Source organism: Hordeum vulgare, chromosome 6H, assembly GCF_904849725.1.
Source record: "Hordeum vulgare subsp. vulgare chromosome 6H, MorexV3_pseudomolecules_assembly, whole genome shotgun sequence".
NCBI lineage: Eukaryota > Viridiplantae > Streptophyta > Magnoliopsida > Poales > Poaceae > Hordeum > Hordeum vulgare.
The window spans coordinates 314774710-314794700 of NC_058523.1; the positions used below are offsets into that span (position 1 = coordinate 314774710).

Genomic DNA, 19991 nt, shown 5'->3' on the forward strand with positions numbered 1-19991 from the left:
AGCCTTCTCTAAGGCACCCCCTGTTTTATGTCTGTACTCAGATATTTTTGCTTCCGCTCACTCGTGTGTTTATCGAGCTTTCGTATTCTAGCCCTCGAGGCCCCTGGCTTGTAATATGAAGCTGATATTGTTTTATTTATGTCTAGAGTTGTGTCGTGATATCTTCCCGTGAGTCCTTGGGTTTGATCATATGCATTTGCGTGTATGATTAGCGTACCATTAAACCGAGGGCGTCACAGCTACCCAAGTTCACGCATTATGTATTGTATGCTCTTGTTGGTACGAGATACTGATACGTCCATTTTGCATCATGTTTTCATGTTGATATTTATCGCTTCTTGGGCTGTTATTTCACTTCACGGTACAATTCTTATGCCTTTTCTCTCTTATTTTGCAAGGTTTACATGAAGAGGGCGAATGCCGGCAACTGGAATTCCGGCCTAAAAGTGGAGCAAGTTTGAGATACCTATTCTGCGCAACTCCAAACGCCGTAAAAATCAACGAGGATTTTTTTCCGGATTTATAAAAATACTGGGCCGAAGAAGCGCTAGAGGGGCGCTAGGGGTTGGCCACAAGCCTGCACGGCGCGGCCACCCCCCCAGGCCGCGCCATGAGGGCTTGTGGGCACCCTGCTGGCCCACTTGCCCCCCTCTTTTGCTATATGAAGGGTTTCGTCCAGGAAAAAATCAGGGAGGAGATTTTTCGTGGATTCGCCGCCGCCACGAGGCGGAACTTGAGCACAACCAATCTAGAGAAGTCTGGCAGGACGATCCTGACGGGGAAACTTCCCTCCCGGAGGGGGAAATCGTCGCCATCGTCATCACTAACACTCCTCTCATCGGAGGGGACTCGTCACCATCAACATCTTCATCATCACCATCTCATCTCCAAACCCTAGTTCATCTCTTGTAACCAATATCCGTCTCGCGACTCCAATTGGTACTTGTACGGTTGCTAGTAGTGTTGATTACTCTTTGTAGTTGATGCTAGTTGGATTGCTTGGTGGAAGAGTTTATGTTCAGATCCTTGATGCTACTCATTACCTCTCTGGTCATGAATATGATTATGCTTTGTGAGTAGTTACTTTTGTTCCTGAGGACATGGGATAAGTCATGCTAATAGTAGTCATGTGAATTTGGTATTCGTTCGGTAATTTGATGTGTTGTATGTTGTTTTTCCTCTAGTAGTGTTATGTGAACGTCGACTACATAACACTTCACTATTATTTGGGCCTAGAGGAAGGCACTGGGAAGTAATAAGTAGATGATGGGTTGCTAGAGTGACAGAAGCTTAAACCCTAGTTTATGCGTTGCTTCGTAAGGGGCTGATTTGGATCCACTAGTTTAATGCTATGGTTAGACTTTGTCTTAATTCTTCTTTCGTAGTTGCGGATGCTTGCGAGAGGGGTTAATCATAAATGGGATGCTTGTCCAAGTAAGGGCAGTACCCAAGCGCCGGTCCACCCACATATCAAACTATCAAAGTAACGAACGCGAATCATATGAACATGATGAAAACTAGCATGACAGAAATTCCCGTGTGTCCTCAGGAGCGTTTTTCCTCCTATAAGACTTTGTCCAGGCTTGTCCCTTGCTACAAAAGGGATTGGGTCACTTTGCTGCACCGTTGCTATTTTTTTTACTTGTTGCTGGCTACGAATAATCTCACCACACAATCACTTGTTACCGACAATTTCAGTGTGTGCTGATTTTACCTTGCTGAAAACCACTTGTCAGATCATTCTGCTCCTCGTTGGGTTCGACACTCTTACTTATCGAAGGGACTACGATTGATCCCCTATACTTGTGGGTCATCAGATACTCCTTCGTTTTTGTATAAAAGGTCATTATCCCATTTCCAGATAGCAAGAAAACAAAGCCAACAAATAAATAGCATGATGGTTGTGGGCTTGTGGTACCTATTTTTTCTATGGTTGCATACAAGGTTTACATTAATAAACAACATTTTAGGAGATAAAAGTGAAATAGATTCTTATGATGAAAAGGCAGTGACTTTTCTTTTAGATAAAAAAGATAGTGACCTTATCTTTACCTAATAATAAAGCAGCTATTGCATCTCCCTGTTCACCCGTCGCGATGTTTTTACAAAAACACCTTCCTGTTTTATGGTTGTTGAACCTGCAGTCCTTAGTTGAAAAAACGTTTCACCTTTTTATAAATAAAAAACCTGGGCAGCTTCGCTCTGGCACATTCCGACGCTCCTCTTCCCCTCCCTCCCCCTCCTCCTCCTTCCCTCACCGCGCGGATCCGTCGGCCGCCCCTCCTCCTCCTCCCCTCGCTGCGCGGATCCATTGGCGGCGGGTCTCTGGCGCGTTGGCGGCTCGGCTTCGACCGGCACCATCAGAGGGAGCAGACAAACGCGATGGCGGGATCATAGAGGAGGTCTGGGGCGCGGTGGCGTCGTGGGGCAGCGTTCCGACGAGGCAGGGACGACCGTAGGTCGGAGATGGACGGATCCCTCCATTTCCCAGCCAAATCCGGCGGCAGCTTGATGTCCTGCGAGATGGAGCTCGCGGAGCGCGACCATGGCTCCATGGGGTAGCTCCGGAAGAAAAGAGAAAGAGAGATGGGGCAGTGAGGAGGAGGAGAGGGAGAGAGAGCACATGAAGGAGAGGGAGAGAGAGAGCACGTGAAGGAGAGGGAGAGGGCAGCGGGGCACCGGCCTGCTGGAGGCGCCGGCGGTGATCGGAGCTCCTGGAGGTGGCGGGGTCGGCGAGGCGCTGGCGGCAGGCGAGGCCATGGCTGCACGCGCAGCCAGCGGCGGGTAGGTGCAGGTCGCGACGTGTGGGGCTGCGGTTGCGGGCTCCGGGGCATCTAGTGGCGACTACACGAGGTGTGTGGTGGGGGAGGCGAGGAGCGGTGCCGAAGTGTGGAGCCACGGCTAGATGTAGGCGCTGGGAGAAGAGAGCGAGAGGAGCGAGAGGCGGTCGGGCAAAGGAGACCGCCAAGCCGCGATTGGCCGCGGTTGCTCTTCTTATCAATTAGTACCACCTTGCCTTTTTGCAAACACAACCATGAATTTATATACATGTTCAAGTTACCCGTCATCAATCACCTTAATAAGTCGGCTTGGAAATTGATGATCGAAAGATAACGAGTGGGTGCCCAGAAAGGAAGTATTGAAGCAAGGAAGGATCTTCGAAATAAGAAAAAAAAGAAAAAAAATGGTGATCGAAGGATAACGAGTGAGTGTCCAGAAAGGTAGGATTGAAGCAAGGAAGGATCTTCGAAAGAAGAAGAAAATAAAACATGAAGGATAAATATGGTGGGCAATTAAACAAGGAGGAATCAGTACTACATGTGGGATAATTAAGAGACGAGATTCCCTAATGAATGCTTAAGAAATATGGTGGGCAATTAAAAGGGGAAATGAAGAAATATTCCTTCCTAAGACATGCTTGCATTGAAAAAAAAATTGTAGCTAGTTGATTAAATTTTTATGTGTGCAATGACCATATTACGTGCTCTACGTCTATCCCTTCTAAGAAGACAACATACACGACGAAACATCACATTTCAACTGAAGGCTGCATTTATGAAAGTGAAGAAGCTCGCTACCTAGGTACATGATGATCCACTAGAGACGGGGAAGGAGATGTTCATAACAAACTCGGACGAGTAAACGGGACGGACGAAAATAAGTTGAAGCATGAGCCATGTGGCAATGTCTCTCATTGCAACGCACGGCATTTGTGCTAGTATTGATTAAAAAATTATATTTTTCTTAATGGCCCTGTATTTAAAACCAGTAATAGAAGCTTCTGCGAATCATGTTTCTTCGTTCCCCCTCAACAACAACAAGAAAAAAAAATCATGTTTCTTCGTTAAGGAAGTAGAATGAAAAATGAGTACCAACAACACAAGATCCTTCACTGGTTGGATGGTCCTTAGACCTCGAGTTCCCAAACCTGAGAAACTCGTGAAACGTCAAATCTCATAGGCGTTGTACACAATTAGGATCAAAACAATGACTTGCCTGCCTTTAACCTGACTCGTACGTACTACTAGTAATCATCCCCCGCAAAAAAAAAAAAAAAAAAAAAAAAAAAAAAAAAAAACTTGACTAGTAATCAGATGCAGATGCTGAAGACATCGCCATCAAATTTCCGCCTCAAATTACCTACCCAACGTGCTGTCACACTTGCACAAAAGCAAACACTCCTGGGAAGGAAGAAGAATCCACCATAGCGGGGGCCCTCGCGAAGCGTACCCCAACGAAATGTGCACCATACAAACAATGAGAGGGAGATCGGCCAATCAGGCAGTCATTTAAGCCAGCTCGGCTGCGCCGCGGGCCGAGCGGAGCCAGGTACTAGGTGCGTGCGTGCGTGGAAAAGAAAGCGCCGTGTGGGAGGCCAACCGGCACCGTCATGTGACGTAGCGGTAGCGCACCCACGAGGATACAACCAGACTCCATCGGCCTGATACCATATACACGCGCCCTCCCTCCTTGTCTAACAGAATCTCTCTCCCTCCAACCCCCCTCTCTCTCTCTCTCCAACAAAACAGAATCTCTCTCTCTCTCTTTCTCTCTCTCTGCGCAAAGACAGCAGGGTCTCCTCCTCCATCTCCTCCATTGAGATAGATCCTAGGTGATTCCCCGCCCTTCTCCCTGAGCAGCCTCTTCTTACCTCCTCCAGGATTTGGTGCTCTGCTCCGTCTTGCTTTCCTTTCCGTTCCTTGTTTGTTTGCTTGCGTGTTTCTTGTCCGACTGTCCATACATATTCCCTTGGCGAATGGATTCTTGATTCAGAGAGTCCCGCCCCCTTCATCGATTGTTTTGAGGTTTCTGCACTGGATGTTGTGATTATGGGAATTCAGCCGTATAAGCTTACTTAGATCTCATTTCCCCTCTTCTTTAATCGGTGGGATTTCGTTTACAATTGGGTTTATCCACATCCACGGTTATATATGATGAGTATGTGGTAGGAGCAAACAGCTCTATATTTTTCTCTCCCTTTTGTTCAGGTGGTACACAGCTAAGGTACGGTTTGCTATTCGATCTTGCTAGCAGATATGGCAAGCCACAGTGTTTTGTTTCCTTCCATTTTAGAGTAGATCATAGTTTGTCCTGTGTTTTCATTTTAGAGTACATCATATATAATTTTTCCATTATAATTCCACTGGGTCGTTTCTTGTAAGTAGGGTAAAAATTGTCTTGCCCTGTGTCTCTTTCAAGTCGTCTCAGGACATGTCTCACATATGGTACCACCTAGTCCTGCTAGAGTACCAATTTCTTGGGTAGAGAACCGCCAATCTGTCTCGTCTCTCGTGTAAGCCAACGTGTGGTCAAGGTGACCTCGGCTAGATTTGGAGTTACAAAGGTAGCATCCCCTAACTCTGGTGCTCTTTCCCACGGCAACAAATCCTGGAACATCAGACCGTCTAGTAAACTGAATAAACACTTCGAATTATCCTGATAATTTCAAAAAAACTTCGAATTATCCTTGAAAATATGCGTGTGGTTATGAATGTTGACCATGCAAGATGGTTCTACTTGGAGGGGTAATATTTTAAAGCTGTAGCTATTAGGTACGACTTGGACTAACCTAACCAAATCCGCTAGTTATATAATACGGTGTGTTTCGCAGATTTATCGATCGGTATGAACTAGGGGATTTTATTGCGTGATTCTGTCATCTGCTCAATAGGGGTCGAGAGGATTCGCTGTCATAAAGGTTCAAATATTGCACAAATTGCTCGACTAAATTTAGCCTACCAGTATGTGGCTCCTATGCAAAGGAGGCTTTGACTTATTCTATTGTGTGCTTGACACGCCCTTTTATGTCATGATATTCTGACGATAGAGGATTCTTTTTGGTGAAAAGAGAGCTTTCATTAATCAAATATGCTATGGTACAATTGGCATCCTGTCTACCAAATAAGTTCATTTGTGCCAGTTTGTTATACCTTCCCATCCACTTTCTATGAACCATGTAAGGATTTGGATTCGCCGAAAAGGAACTTCAATTTTGCAAGGAGGTTTTGATTGATTTTTTTTGGTCATATCCAGTCATTCCTAACTTTTGGATCTCCGTACTCATTTCACTTCTCTGGTCAAGTTGAACTGCATCTCATGAATATTCACTCTACCACAGACCTTTGTTTGTCTACTAGTACTAGTTTAGTCCTCCTTTGAATGATTGTGTTAGATTCCAAGATTTTCTGTGGTTCGAGTGGAGCCAGATCAAATCAGACCAGTGGGACGACCACGGCCCCACAAAAAAAAAACAAGCAGGCAGGGCAGGTTCTTGTAGCCTCAAAAAAACAGGCAGGCAGGGCAGAGTAGTTTGAGCAACTTAACATCCTCTTCACGAGCCAATCTTCACGAGCCAATGATTTATTCTTTTAGGAAGTTGTGTGCTGGTTAAACTGGTAACTCTTTTTTGTTTTTATTTTTGTTATGAGAAATTCCTGATTTGTTCTTTCAGTTGATCGGCACTGGTTTATTCCAATATGCATTTAATATTGCTTTTTTAGAGTCATGTTAAGTTCTACTCCCTCTGTATCATAATATTTGTTGTTGAGGAGAACTAGATTAGGGTATGAACTCCATCTGAGTTGCTAATTCCAATTTTTTTTTTTTGCAGTACCAGTGTAGTTTGAAGATTATCTTGGCAATTGAGCTCTTGTGCTTCTGCCTAATGCTCAAGAATTTATAAACAAATCAAGAAAAAGGAAAAGGGGACAGTGGATGGTCAGTCAAATATCAGATCAGATCATCGCTGTATCAGACGGTTAGTCTGCCAGGGCTCAAGTACCTTGTGGGTCACGACTTGTGCTGAGGCCACAAGGTAAATGGACAGGGCAGACACATCAGGTTTTGTTAGTAGCGGATTCAACGGTGCCTCGCTGCTGCTGATATTCTTCGACTTCGTCTACTCTCTCATGCACATATAAAATACCAGATCAAGAATCACCTCATCTTCTGTTGCCCAGAGATACTTGTTCCCCATCCACCACCTTCACTCAGTTAGTTCATGTTCAAAGAATAAACAGGCCCAGTTCAGTCAGTGTCTCAGTGTATATAGGTATAGATGAATGACGGTTACGCAGATATGCGTCACCGTGGAAGCCAGCCCCTGATGGACAGCGCTGGGGTCTTGATGTCCGGGCACTTGGCGCCGGGCAACACCACTGTCGCCCATGGTCAGACCTCATTTTCTCTGGATTTCCGGGGTTCGGCAATGGACAAGTGCAGCCGCGCCAACAGGGGTGTCCAGCGGTCTGGTCGTGTTTCTGCCCAAGATGATGCGTGCAGGCTGGTACTTGGACTGGGCCCGTCTCCGGAACCTAGCTCTGTGGATTACCAGCAGCCTGCCGGAGGAGCAGGCAAGTCGAAACCGCCGGTGACTCTATTTGGCCGGAGTTTATCGTTCGCTAATCCTGGGACAATCACCCTTGGGCTTCATGATCAGGTGGGCAATGCTGAAGCTATCGCTCAGCATTCTGAAGCGCCTGGAGGAAACATCATCTCCTTCTCCAGTGTCGACGAGAGCTCGACGTCTGCCAGGAGGAGTTCCGGTGGCTACATTCCACCGCTGCTCTTGGCGACGAATCTTTGTGTTGCTCAAGTAGAGGCGCATGATGATCACAATCACAGAGACAACGCCAATGATAGTGCCGAGCATCATCGCCCTCAATTCAGCCCTGAACCTTGTGCAACGACAATGACAGAGACTTCGTTGGGTGTGAGCTCTGATGTTGTCAACGGTGCAACTGATGGTGGACAGCCGGTTCATCGCCGGCATCCGAAGAAGTGCAGGTTCAAAGGGTGCTCTAAAGGTGCGAGAGGTGCATCAGGCCTGTGCATTGCCCATGGCGGCGGGCAGAGGTGCCAGAAGCCCGGGTGTTACAAGGGTGCCGAGAGCCGCACGGCCTACTGCAAGGCCCATGGAGGCGGACGGCGGTGTATGCAGCTCGGCTGCACCAAGAGCGCCGAGGGAAAGACGGATCACTGTATTGCCCACGGCGGAGGTCGCCGGTGCGGATACAACAGCTGCCCTAAAGCCGCGCGTGGCAAGTCCGGGCGATGCATCAAGCACGGAGGAGGGAAGCGTTGCGCGGTTGAGGGCTGCATCCGGAGCGCCGAGGGGAAGGTCGGGTTCTGCATCTCCCACGGTGGCGGCCGCCGTTGCCAGTACCCGGACTGCCGCAAGGGGGCGCAGGGCAGCACGCTGTACTGCAAGTCCCACGGCGGCGGCAAGAGGTGCGTCTTCGAGGGCTGCGCCAAGGGCGCGGAAGGCAGCACGCCGCTGTGCAAGGCGCACGGCGGCGGGAAGCGCTGCATGTACGAAGGCGGCGGCGTGTGCCCCAAGAGCGTCCACGGGGGCACCGGCTACTGCGTGGCGCACGGCGGCGGGAAGCGCTGCTCGGTGCCCGGGTGCGGCAAGAGCGCCCGCGGGCGCACGGAGTTCTGCGTGAAGCACGGCGGCGGCAAACGGTGCATGGTTGACAGCTGCGGCAAGAGCGCGCAGGGGAGCACGGAGTTCTGCAAGGCCCACGGCGGCGGCAAGCGGTGCACTTTCGGCACGGGCTGCGACAAGTTCGCCCGCGGACGGAGCGGCCTCTGCGCCGCCCACGCGACGCTGGTGGCCTCGCAGTCCCAGTCCCAGTCCCAGCAGCGTGGACGCGGCGGCAGGAGCATGATCGGCCCGGGCCTCTTCCGAGGCATCGTGTCCTCGTCAGCCGCAGCCGCAGCCGCAGCCGCAGCCGGCAGCGGCATGAACTACGAGTACTCGTCGGGCGTGAGCACGGTGTCGGAGTGCGACGGCTCACCCGTGCCTACGCCGGGGAGGCAGGAGCTGATACCTCCTCAGGTGCTGGTTCCCCTCTCTATGAAGTCTTGGTCGCCATCGTCGGAGTCGGATAGGCGAAGGGAGAGTGGAGAGTTGTGTGTTCCAGAGGGGAGGGTGCACGGGGGTGGACTCCTCTCATTGCTCGGCGGGAGCTTCAGGAACGTCATTGACGTCGACAAACTCTCAACCCGCTAGCTCTGTTCTAAATTTCTGTCTGTCCAAATTATAATTTCTTCTTAAACCCACAGAAAATTAAACATTCTGCACATCTTACAGTGTTAGATATTGGTGTCACATATGAACTGTTATGGCGAAGCTTGAATTCTTGGCAGGTCCACAAGCTTTTGGGGGCCGTAATATGTAATAATGCAACGTTTCTTTTGCTGGATTATCTCATCGATGATTCTGATGAACTTTTTTTTCCCACTATCGGCGTCTAACCATTTCGGAATGGAAGCATGTAGAGGAGCGTCTAAAGAAACGATCGACCAGTTGGAAAGGCAAGCTTCTATCAGTTGAAGGACGACTCGTTTTGATTAAATTTGTCCTCATAAATATGGTTTTCTATATGCTTTCTTTCTTTCAACTACCAAAAGTATCGTGCAAAGACTCGACTATTTTAGGTCCAGATTTTTTTTGACAAGGAGATGGAGAAAAGAATAAATACAGGTTGGCCAAATGGAGCGTGGTTTGTAGGCCGAAAGATCAAGGGGGCCTTGAAATTCATGACCTGCAGGTAAAAAATAAGGCCCTGCTGAGTAAATAGTTGCACAATCTTCTTACCGAGGATGGTGTTTGGCAAACCATATTGCGCAACAAGTATCTAGGCAAAAAGGCGTTGTCTCGTGCATATTGGAAACCTGGTGACTCTCACTTTTGGGCTGGCCTGATGGCGAAGAAAGATTTTCTTCGCTTTGGGTCTTTCACGATAAAGGACAGGTCGGAAATTCATTTCTGGAAAGACATCTCACTAGGCAATGGCAGTCTCACAAAACAATATCCAGCCTTATATAACATTGCTCACGAGAAGAATAATACTATTGCACAAGTGCTCGGTTCATCCCCGTCGAACATTTCGTTTAGGCGGGATTTGACTCGCCCCCGACTTTTGTCATGGCATAATCTTTTGTCCCGACTGGACTCGATTAATCTGACGTAAGGTCGAGATGTATTTCGCTGGAACCTTACTACATCAGGATCTTTCACAATAGACTTAATGTACCGTGCTCTCACGCATTCTGATGTGCGAGTGAGTAATAACAAGAAAAACTGGAAGTCCAAGATTCCACTAATAGTGAAAATCTTCATGTGATATCTTCGTAGGGAAGTTGTGTTAACAAAGGACAACCTCGCTCGGCGCAACTGGCAAAGGAGTAATAAGTGTGCTTTTTGTACTCATGACGAGACAATCAAACACCTCTTTTTTCAATGCAAGTTTGCACATTCTAGCGTGGTTAGTCGTCCAAATAGCGTCAAATTTATATCCAGCAACAAGTATCACCAATATTTTTGGTGACTGATTGGACGGTATTCCAAATAAGTTCAAAACGCTTATAAGGGTGGGAGCGTATGCCTCGATCTAGCTATGTAGAAATGGTTTAATTTTTAATGGAAAAAGTGCTTCTCCTGTGTAGGTTATTTTTCATTGTACGCACTCGCTTCATACGTGGTCTATGCTACAATGACCGGAGCACCGACCGATGTTCAATGTGGTGTGTACACAGTTGGATCGGGTGGATACAGAGGGTTTTTTTCCCAACATGGATGGCAACATAACCTCCGAATCGATCCACCACCACCTTCGACATAGGCATAGCGTTGGTCTATATGACTCTACTGTTCCCCAAATGTCGATCTTTATTTCATGTTTTTTATTTACTTTTGAATTTGTTGTGTGCATCTTAGTTATGCAGAGGCCGGATGCTACTCATAATGCTTTGTATCCTCTTGATGCTACATTCTGACATAACAAAATCACCCTTTATAAAAAATATTTATTAAAGAATAGAGTCTTCTCAAGTAGCCATGCATGCTCAATTATCGCATCGATGCTTTCTCGGGAATCCTATTAATGATAAAGAAGCTGCTAGGGTTGAAATAAGTTCCAAATGTGTTCAATGTTGCTACATGTCTGTCACTTGGAAGTTGTAACAGTTAATGTGAGTAGCTTCATTGGCCAAATGCAAATTGGTACTCCCTCCATGTCCAAATGTAAGACGTTTTTTGGAATAATGTTTACTCCACCAAAACTACTACTCGTAAACACTTTAATGTGGTTGGCTTAACCATGTTTTTTCATAACGTTGTTTACAACGCAGTTGCTCCAACTTTATTTTTTTAGGCATTTAACGACGATGGAGTTGGTTTAATTGCATTTTTCAGCTTTGTCGTATGTTTTCATTCTGTTTCATATGTTGCAACTGCATTCAGATGTTGAACCGGACTCTTTAGCTACATCTGTGTGTTTTGGTTGTAGTTTTTCAATTGCATTGTGGGTTTCAACTGTACTATTTCAAATGTAATTTTTCAACTACACTTTCAAAATGTGTCTTGCTAGTTCCAACTACGCTTTTTAAAGTATAAATTTTAAATTTTACTTAGGGGTTGTTTAGTTATCTATATCGTTTTTTGCCTCCTTGTATATATGGCTCGCCTTGGACTTGAGTAAGTACAGGCTGAAAACCATGGTGTGCACATGGTTTGATATATGAGCAGAACATGCAACAAATGAGCTCCAAAAAATATGTAAAATGCCATCAACCTCCCCATGCTTAATCCTTGATCATCCTCAAGTAATAAGGTTGACTACCAAGGCTTAGTGTCCAACTCTAAAGCTTACATTGAAACCATACCCTGAGTGTGATATCCATGTTTATCGTGCGAGCATGCAAAAGTTAACTAGCAAGGGAGTGATACATGCTATCACCTTAGTTATGTTGCCATGGAGGTTGAGAAAGAGAAAAATATTTTTGTGAATCCCAAATTCCCATTGCCAAAAATTTAGAGAGAATCTCAAAATTATGTCAGGAACAAAGCAATGACCATCAAAGAAAGAAGAATTTATGCATTAGCGGTTGCTTCAAAAACACCAACTCAAGGCACACGAGGTACAGTAGAAAGATCATTTGTTTGCGTTAGTCAACCGCTCAACTACCTATGTAGCGATGAGGACAAGCCTATGCCTCGCACTTGAAGGGAAAAAATAGAGTAATAATTTGGGTTTTGATAAGTCAAAAATAAAGAGAGTCTTGCATCAACGTAGTTGGCCATTAAGCAATGGAGAAGGCCTTATGGTCGTTGTTAACACAAGGAGTACGGATCTCCATGCAACTAGGATGCACAAGAAACTTTCTTGCTCATGAAGACCCCAAGCATTTGACGACACCTTGATGCCCGACATGAAGCTAGGAAACTAACATTGTGGAGCTCCGCCGTAGCCTGGGCGCATTTGACTCACGTCATGGTGAACCACACTGGCAACATGGAGCGACTGATGTGGGACGCAGGCACCCGAGCATGGATTCCCTTGTTCAAGGGCTCGACAAATTAATGTGACGCCTACACAATGTGGGCCATTCGGCCTCTACGATCCCGATGTGTCATCGTTATTGTTTAGCGACTGTGTAGAGGGGTTCAGTGTGCCTCGCATTGGAACCCATCATGGCGGCGGGGTGCGGCCAACGTGGAGTTGGCAATGTTGTCTTGGTGGTGCACTACAGGAATTAGCTTCTTTGCCGTCTGCCATCACAGACGGCAAAGAGTAATCCACCGACGGCAAAGAGTCATACACAGACGGCAAAGAAAACTCCTGTCGGCAAAATTCTGCGTCAGCCTACGACGGCATTGTAGCTTCTTTGCCGTCAGCCTCACCGAAGCGGACGGCAAAGAGCTTTGCCGTCAACTTTTCATAAGAGCTGTTGGCAAAGATGTCGAGACGACAGGCGACAGTCGTTGCCTCCGTTAGGGGCTAACGGAGGCTTTGCCGTCTGCCTCGCCCTCTTCTTTGCCGTCTGCCTGCACCTCCTCCCCCCTCCACTCTTTGTCGTCTGCCTCCACCTCCACTCTTTGCCGTCTGCCTCCACCTCCTCCCCTCCCTCCACTCTTTGTCGTCTGCCTACCCCTCCTCCCCCTCCTCTGTGCCCTCTTCTTTGCCGTCTGCCCCCCAGGAAGCAGACGGCAAAGAGACTATATGGACACCCAGGGAGCACAGCTGGGTGCCATGTGGCACCTTTGCCGTCGGTCAGCTGATGGCAAAGGCCTTTTCCATCAGCTGGCAGACGGCAAAGAGCCTATATTGTCACATTTTTGTTTATTTTTTCTATTTCACAGCATATATATATATATATATATATATATATATATATATAATTCATAGCACATATATGATAAATAGGTCACAACACATATATGATATACGTATAAAGCTCATCAATGCCATTTGTTCATCAACGTACATCCCATATATCAAAAGAACCAACACATACAAAGTTTCATCCATATATAGATACATATAGTTGCACATATATTGTTCATCCATATATACATATACATATAGTTCCACATTGTTCATCAACTCAAATAAAAACGGGAACTAAAGAACTCCAATGCCAGCTTCCATGCATGTAGTACATCCAATCTCCAAAATGGGAATAAGAAAGTCAGAAGAAGGAGAACAACAACATATATATGGCAAATAAGCTAAATTGAAGAGAAAAGAGAAGAAGGAGAAGAAAAAACAAGAATAAGGAGGAGGAGGAGGAGGAGGATGAGGAGAAGGAGAAGGAGAAGGAGGAGGAGAATAGGAGAAGAAGAAGGAGAAGAAGAGGACAAGAAGGAGGGAAGAAGAAGGAGAATAAGGAGGGATCCTTCTCCTTCTTCTCTTCTTCTTCTCCGCCTCCTTCTTCTCCTTCTCCTTCTCTTCTCTTTCTCTACTTCTTTTTGTTCTTACTTTTCATTTCTCCTCTTCTCCTCTTCTTGGAGCTAAATTAGCTAACTATGTCTTTTTGGAGCTAAATGGGCTAATTATGTCATTATAGAGGAAAACAAGGTAAGTATATAATATTAATGAGCTAACCAAGGTTCTTATGCCATTTTGAGCTTATAATGTCGTTTTGGAGCTAAATGGGCTAATTATGTCATTGTTGGGGAAATTAAGGCAAGGAGAATATGAAAGAGGAGAAGAAAGAGGAGGAGGAGGAGAAGAAGAAGAAATAAAGAAGAAGGAGGAGAAGGAGGAGGAGGAGGAGGAGAAGGACTAGAAGGTCCTTGGCCTTCTCCTCCTTCTCCTCCTCCTCCTTCTCCTTCTTCTCTTCTTCTTCTCCTCCTCCTCCTTCTCCTTCTCCTTCTCTCCTCTTTCTCTTCTTCTTTTTGTTCTTCCTTTTCATTTCTCCTCTTCTCCTCTTCTTGGAGCTCAATTAGCTAACTATGTCTTTTTGGAGCTAAATGGGCTAATTATCCCATTTTAGAGGAAAATAAGCTAAGAATATAATATTAATGAGCTAACCAAGGTTCTTATGCCATTTTGAGCTTATAATGTCTTTTTGGAGCTAAATGGGCTAATTATGTCATTGTTGGGGAAATTAAGGCAATGAGAATATGAAAGAGGAGAAGAAAGAGGAGGAGGAGGAGAAGAAGAAGAAATGAAGAAGAAGGAGGAGGAGGAGGAGGAGAAGGACTAGAAGGTCCTTGGCCTTCTCCTCCTTCTCCTTCTTCTCTTCTTCTTCTTCTTCTTCTTCTTTCTTTTCATTTTTCCTATTTATTCTCCTCTTATCTTCTTCTTGGAGCTCAATTAGCTAACTATGTCTTTTTGGAGCTAAATGGGCTAATTATCCCATTTTAGAGGAAAACAAGCTAAGTATATAATATTAATGAGCTAACCAAGGTTCTTATGCCATTTTGAGCTTATAATGTCATTTTGGAGCTAAATGGGCTAATTATGTCATTATTGGGGAAATTAAGGCAAGGAGAATATGAAAGAGGATAAGAAAGAGGAGGAGGAGGAGAAGAAGAAGAAATAAAGAAGAAGGAGGAGAAGGAGGAGGAGGAGGAGGACTAGAAGGTCCTTGGCCTTCTCCTCCTTCTCCTCCTCCTCCTTCTCCTTCTTCTCTTCTTCTTCTTCTTCTTTCTTTTCATTTTTCCTATTTCTTCTCCTCTTCTCCTCTTCTTGGAGCTCAATTAGCTAACTATGTCTTTTTGGAGCTAAATGGGCTAATTATCCCATTTTAGAGGAAAACAAGCTAAGTATATAATATTAATGAGCTAACCAAGGTTCTTATGCCATTTTGAGTTTATTATGGCATTTTGGAGCTAAATGGGCTAATTATATCATTGTTCGGGAAATTAAGGCAAGGAGAATATGAAAGAGGAGAAGAGAAACTTACCGTAGTGGTCATCAAGGAGGAGAAACACCTGGAGAAGGGTCGTGCGATGCCGCTCGGGAGTTATTCTGCAGAAAAGATATTTTGCAATGTCTCAGTTAGCATGATGACACTCAATTATTAATACTAGTTTATAATGAAACTCATCGTGCCAATCGAAGAGAAGACGGGCATCGGTGGAGGGACTTAACCGCTCTTCTCACACAGACCCTGAAGAGTGGGTCGTATTAGTTAGTAATGAAACATACATTACACACATGATTTGGCTAATGTGAAAAAAAACTTACCACAAAAAGCTCGTACAGGGCCCGTTGACCCGCCTCATTCCGGCCCCTCTCCTCCTCAATCAATCGTGTCGTGGTCTGGTCCCTCTCATCAAGAGCAGCCTGAAGAGCAGCCTGGCTTGCCAATCTCTCTTTCTCAAGAGCAGCCTGGTTTGCCGCTCTCTCTTTCTGAAGAGCAACATGAAACACCATTCCTCATTACCACAGTAATGATCTATGGTGACACACATAATGAATTGGATGAAATTTTTCTTAGTCCGTACAACTAACCTCGATGGCAAGATCGACTGGCCGTGGACGATGCGTTATCTCAGGACAGCTGCTCGACTGGCGCGCCTTGATCTCCGGGAGAGTGAGTGGACAACGTATTATCCCATCTCCAATGGCTATCGAGCCATGGGGCCTCCCGCCACCAGATATCATCACCAGCTCTGGATCCAAAGGTTCCTGGCTCGGGTTAAAGTCATCCCCTTTCGTAGCCTTCCCCGTGTCCCTGTATGTCACGAGCTTGTGGTGGGATGATATGTTGGTGAAGTTATTTGGATCATCCAGGTCAGACTCAGAGAATGCCTTCGCCTTCTTGTACGAGGCAGTATGGGCCATGCCATAAAGGTCGTACAAGTGTGGCATCTCTGTCTTATTGTGATGCGCCTAAAAGAGAGGAACAAAATATTAGCATGAAGAATGAATTGCATGAATCATGAAGCAAATCACATACCCAGTTTCGACCGAACTGAAGTAAGTTGGCGCTGCCTTGATGGTGTGGCACACCAACCATTTGGCAACGCCGATCCTTCGCATGGTCGTGGACGGCTCGCCAGCTGCCTGTGCACCAGTCATCAACCAACGCCTCCCAACAATCCATCTTATCCGCACACCATCTCGGGGGCACCTGTAAGTTATTAGAAAGAATTTTGAGCGCTACGCCTATGAATGAAATCAAGAAAACTACGTAGAAGGGCTTAGGAATAGGCAATTACCTTCATGTATTGCTCCTTCTTTAGAAACTTTCCGCGGCAATCCTTCTTCTGCTTCTTAATACCACACGTGGCTTAGTAGTCTCGAATAGCCTGCGGCCGAGCCTCGTGGCGTAAGTTCTGTAGTAACCACCTACACCCGGCCTCGAGAACCTAGGCCGCCTCCTCCTCATATCCATCCTCACACCTATAGAAGGTCTGCAATCAAACGTGAAAACACCGATTAGTACAATAATTAGCTATATTGTTAATTTTAGATTGTGTAAAAGGATAATTTACCCAAAATCTCTTGATCACCATCTCGGCCCTCGTGTGGCACAAGACACCATCTATAATCTCCTCCAGCGGGGCCTGCGCAGCCTGGTAGTGCTCCGAGGAAAATCCTAGTGTAGGAACCTGACCCTCACCAGGCAACGTGACAAACCCCGGGAATTTTTTTTGGCAAAGCACACCAAGGACGGAGTTCGGCTTGCGGACTCCACGAGGGTGTGCCCATCCCCTGCAGTATGATAAGTTCAACGCATTAGATATTTGAACAAAATTGAAGGCATAAGCTAAAAAAAGAGTAAATGTACTTACCTATCTGTAATGACTAAGATGCGGTCCTTTCCGATCTGGGGATCGAGGCCCCGAATTGGAAAGGAGCGCATCTAAGCGTCTCGCAAACAAGGTATCACGGCACATACATAATAATAATAGATTGACAATCAGGGGTTCAATTGCCTTCTCATGAATATATCAGAGTACATCACGCATACAATCAAAGTAGTTCCCCTACGGACTACAAAACAAGGGAAATGGCTATGCTACCCTACCTGCTGGCCCACGATCACGACCACGCCTCAATCTTCTGGATAGTTCACGTACAGGCGGTCAGCTGCGTGCTATCGGGATCACCTGTCTCTGGGGTACCTGAACCTGTTGGTGTTGTGAAGGAATCTGTGAACCACGGGGACTCAACAATCTATGACCTCGGTGCCAGAACTAGCCAAGTTATTATGTTGGATAGAGTAGAGTGTTTATGGTTGCAGCATCCTAAGCTTGATATGGTGGCTAACTTACGTAGAACATTTATGAAGGTGGTCTAGACTAGCGGTCGATGATAGATGATCACTAAGTGATCCTGAACACCTACCTACGGCATTCATAACCCCACCGTGTTCTCGATCGAAGAGAGATCTTCGAGGGGTCAGTCACGGTTACGCACACAGTTGGCAATTTTATTAGCTTATGTTTAAGTTATCTAATACCGGATGTTAACAAAATATTCCAAGTTGCCACATCATCAACTAAGCACTCACAAACATCAAAATGACAAAACTACACAATCTTCCATAAATTGCATCATAGCTCTTTGTGAGCTACATGCAAAGCACCTACAGCCACCCAAATAGTGAAAATTCCAGATTCTCACTTTCTGTCTATGCTCTGAAGCATTTTGACAGCAGCCAAAACAATATCTACAGGACTCCAAATGACATGAAAGTTTACAGGGTCTAGAAAAACATATCAGGTCCAACTTTGTAGTTGAAAGCTAAGGCTGGATCACCACACATTGACCTGCACAACCTCATCAACAGGAGAAGAAAATATAAATAGATTCTCAGACTTTGTGAAAATCTCAGATTTTCACTAATCTGGAATTTCAGCCGCATGCCTACTTTGAGTGGGCATAACTTGCACACATGGATTCCAAAAAATGAGTTGAAACCAACTTGTGGTAGAGGGGGTCACCCTCTACTACCACCACCTAGAATCAAATACAAGAGCACATCACAACTCATGGAACCAAGCTCTAAACATAGAAGAAAATGAAAATATGTCATCTCCAGAAATTATTCCAATGGCAAAACTGAGTTCACCAATGGATTCTTTGGGAGATTCTACCCCAAAATCATATGTAATATGTGGGCACTTACTTGGAACAAGTGACCACAAATTAAGAAGGAAGAAGCTACTCCAAATCATGTATAGTGAATACTACAACATATCATGTGACTATCACTAGGACAACTACTACATAGTTATGCTCATGTGCACAAATACAATAGTGACATGAGGGTTTGAACCCCATGTTTGTGTCATGCACAACAACATCACAAGCACTACTTTCACTAGATCACCCACACACACACACATCATGCCCTCTCTCATATGAACATGAGGAGGTGCACAAGTGTTGCAAATTGGTCTGTTTTCACGACACACATATTATCACAACAACCTCATCACAAGCACTTAATCCCAAGAACAACATGAAGGAAAAACTGCTATACAAGTAAACATGGAGCATCACATCACAAACACTCCTACTTGGTACCACATGTTGTGTGCACTACTTACACACATATCAACTCAACACCCACATCACACACTACTCCACAAATGCACATACTAGCTGCCACTACATCACTAACACTTACTTAGCAAAACCTCACATACACACACTAGCATATATACCACATACACACATACCGCCATACACCTACAAGTGTGTGCACAACACACACACAAACACACATCCTGCCTCTAGCTACACTAGCAGGAAAAGGAATTAAAAGGGCCACTTTAATACCTATTGTTTAGGCATAAGTGAAGTAGGACAAGCAAAAGAGAAAAACAAAATTAAAAGAAGGAAAAAAATACAACAGGTTCAGCCTGGGATTCGAACCTAGGGCTCCTGTGCACAACAACAGAGCCATACCACTCTGCCACTGCCATTCTATCGACAGGGAGGGGGGCATGTACAGGCTAACTAGTCCCTATTGGCCATTGTGCGGAAGTAAATCAAAAAACAAAAGAGTGCCGAGGGGGGATCGAACCCGCGCCCTCTCAACACGCAACAACACACTATTACCACTAGGCTACGAATCAGTTCTTGACAGGTAAGAGGGAGTAACTCTGAAGAGTATTCCCTTGTGCATCTGTGCTGCCCGACGAACAGCCGGAACATGGGAGGGGCTCACCGGCGTTGTGCTACAAATCAAACTGCGGGTTCTAGATGGAAGGTTGCTGGGGAAACCTGGGTTCCATTTCTAGCGTTACTACGGCCCGAGGGGCCCTACGACGACGGATCCACGGCGAGCGGCGGCTCCGGCGACAGAGGCGAAGCACGCGTCGATTCTACTGCTACTGCGCTCGATCTGGGACAGGGAGGAGGGAGGAGGAGCACTACCTCACGTACGGGTCGAGGAGGAAGACGCCCGTAGAGGAAGTAGTTGAAGAAGCGCGCGGAGTGGAGGAGCTCGTCAGAGAAGACGCGCCGTCGGGAAGAAGAGGAAGCAGGGGTGATGAAGATGATCCAGCGGTGGGAATGGCCTCGTGGAGATGCCCTTGAGCTGCGGGGACCTTCGGCAAGGAAGAAGATGCCCCACGACAACGGCGACGTCGAGCTTCATCGGTCGGCCATGGCGGAGCCGATCGATTTCTTACCTTGCAACGACGACATAGAGAGAGGGGGGAGGAGATCTGGATGGAGCGGCGTCGGGGAGGAACCCTAACGAGGCACGGACGCCAAGGGGTCCTTTATAGGGTG

General features: G+C 46.2%; 1 protein-coding gene across 3 annotated transcripts; it reads left to right on the forward strand.

The window, feature by feature from the left end:
• Nucleotides 1-4319: 4319 nt before the first annotated feature.
• Nucleotides 4320-9209, forward strand: LOC123403510. 3 transcript variants are annotated; one of them, XM_045097441.1, is made up of 2 exons: nt 4320-4612; nt 6611-9209. In XM_045097441.1, exon 2 carries the CDS (start codon nt 7058-7060, stop codon nt 9011-9013), a length of 1956 nt encoding a protein of 651 aa, XP_044953376.1. In that variant the 5' UTR covers nt 4320-4612; nt 6611-7057; the 3' UTR covers nt 9014-9209. The 3 variants fall into 3 exon arrangements, with proteins under 3 accessions (XP_044953376.1, XP_044953377.1, XP_044953378.1); XM_045097442.1 differs by lacking the exon at nt 4320-4612 and adding an exon at nt 4627-5004; XM_045097443.1 differs by lacking the exon at nt 4320-4612 and adding an exon at nt 5044-6395.
• The last annotated feature ends 10782 nt before the right edge of the window (nt 9210-19991 follow it).

Bases quoted from the DNA above. Each gene is read 5' to 3' on its own strand.
- LOC123403510 (XM_045097441.1), top strand. From the start codon at position 7,058: ATGAATGACGGTTACGCAGATATGCGTCACCGTGGAAGCCAGCCCCTG.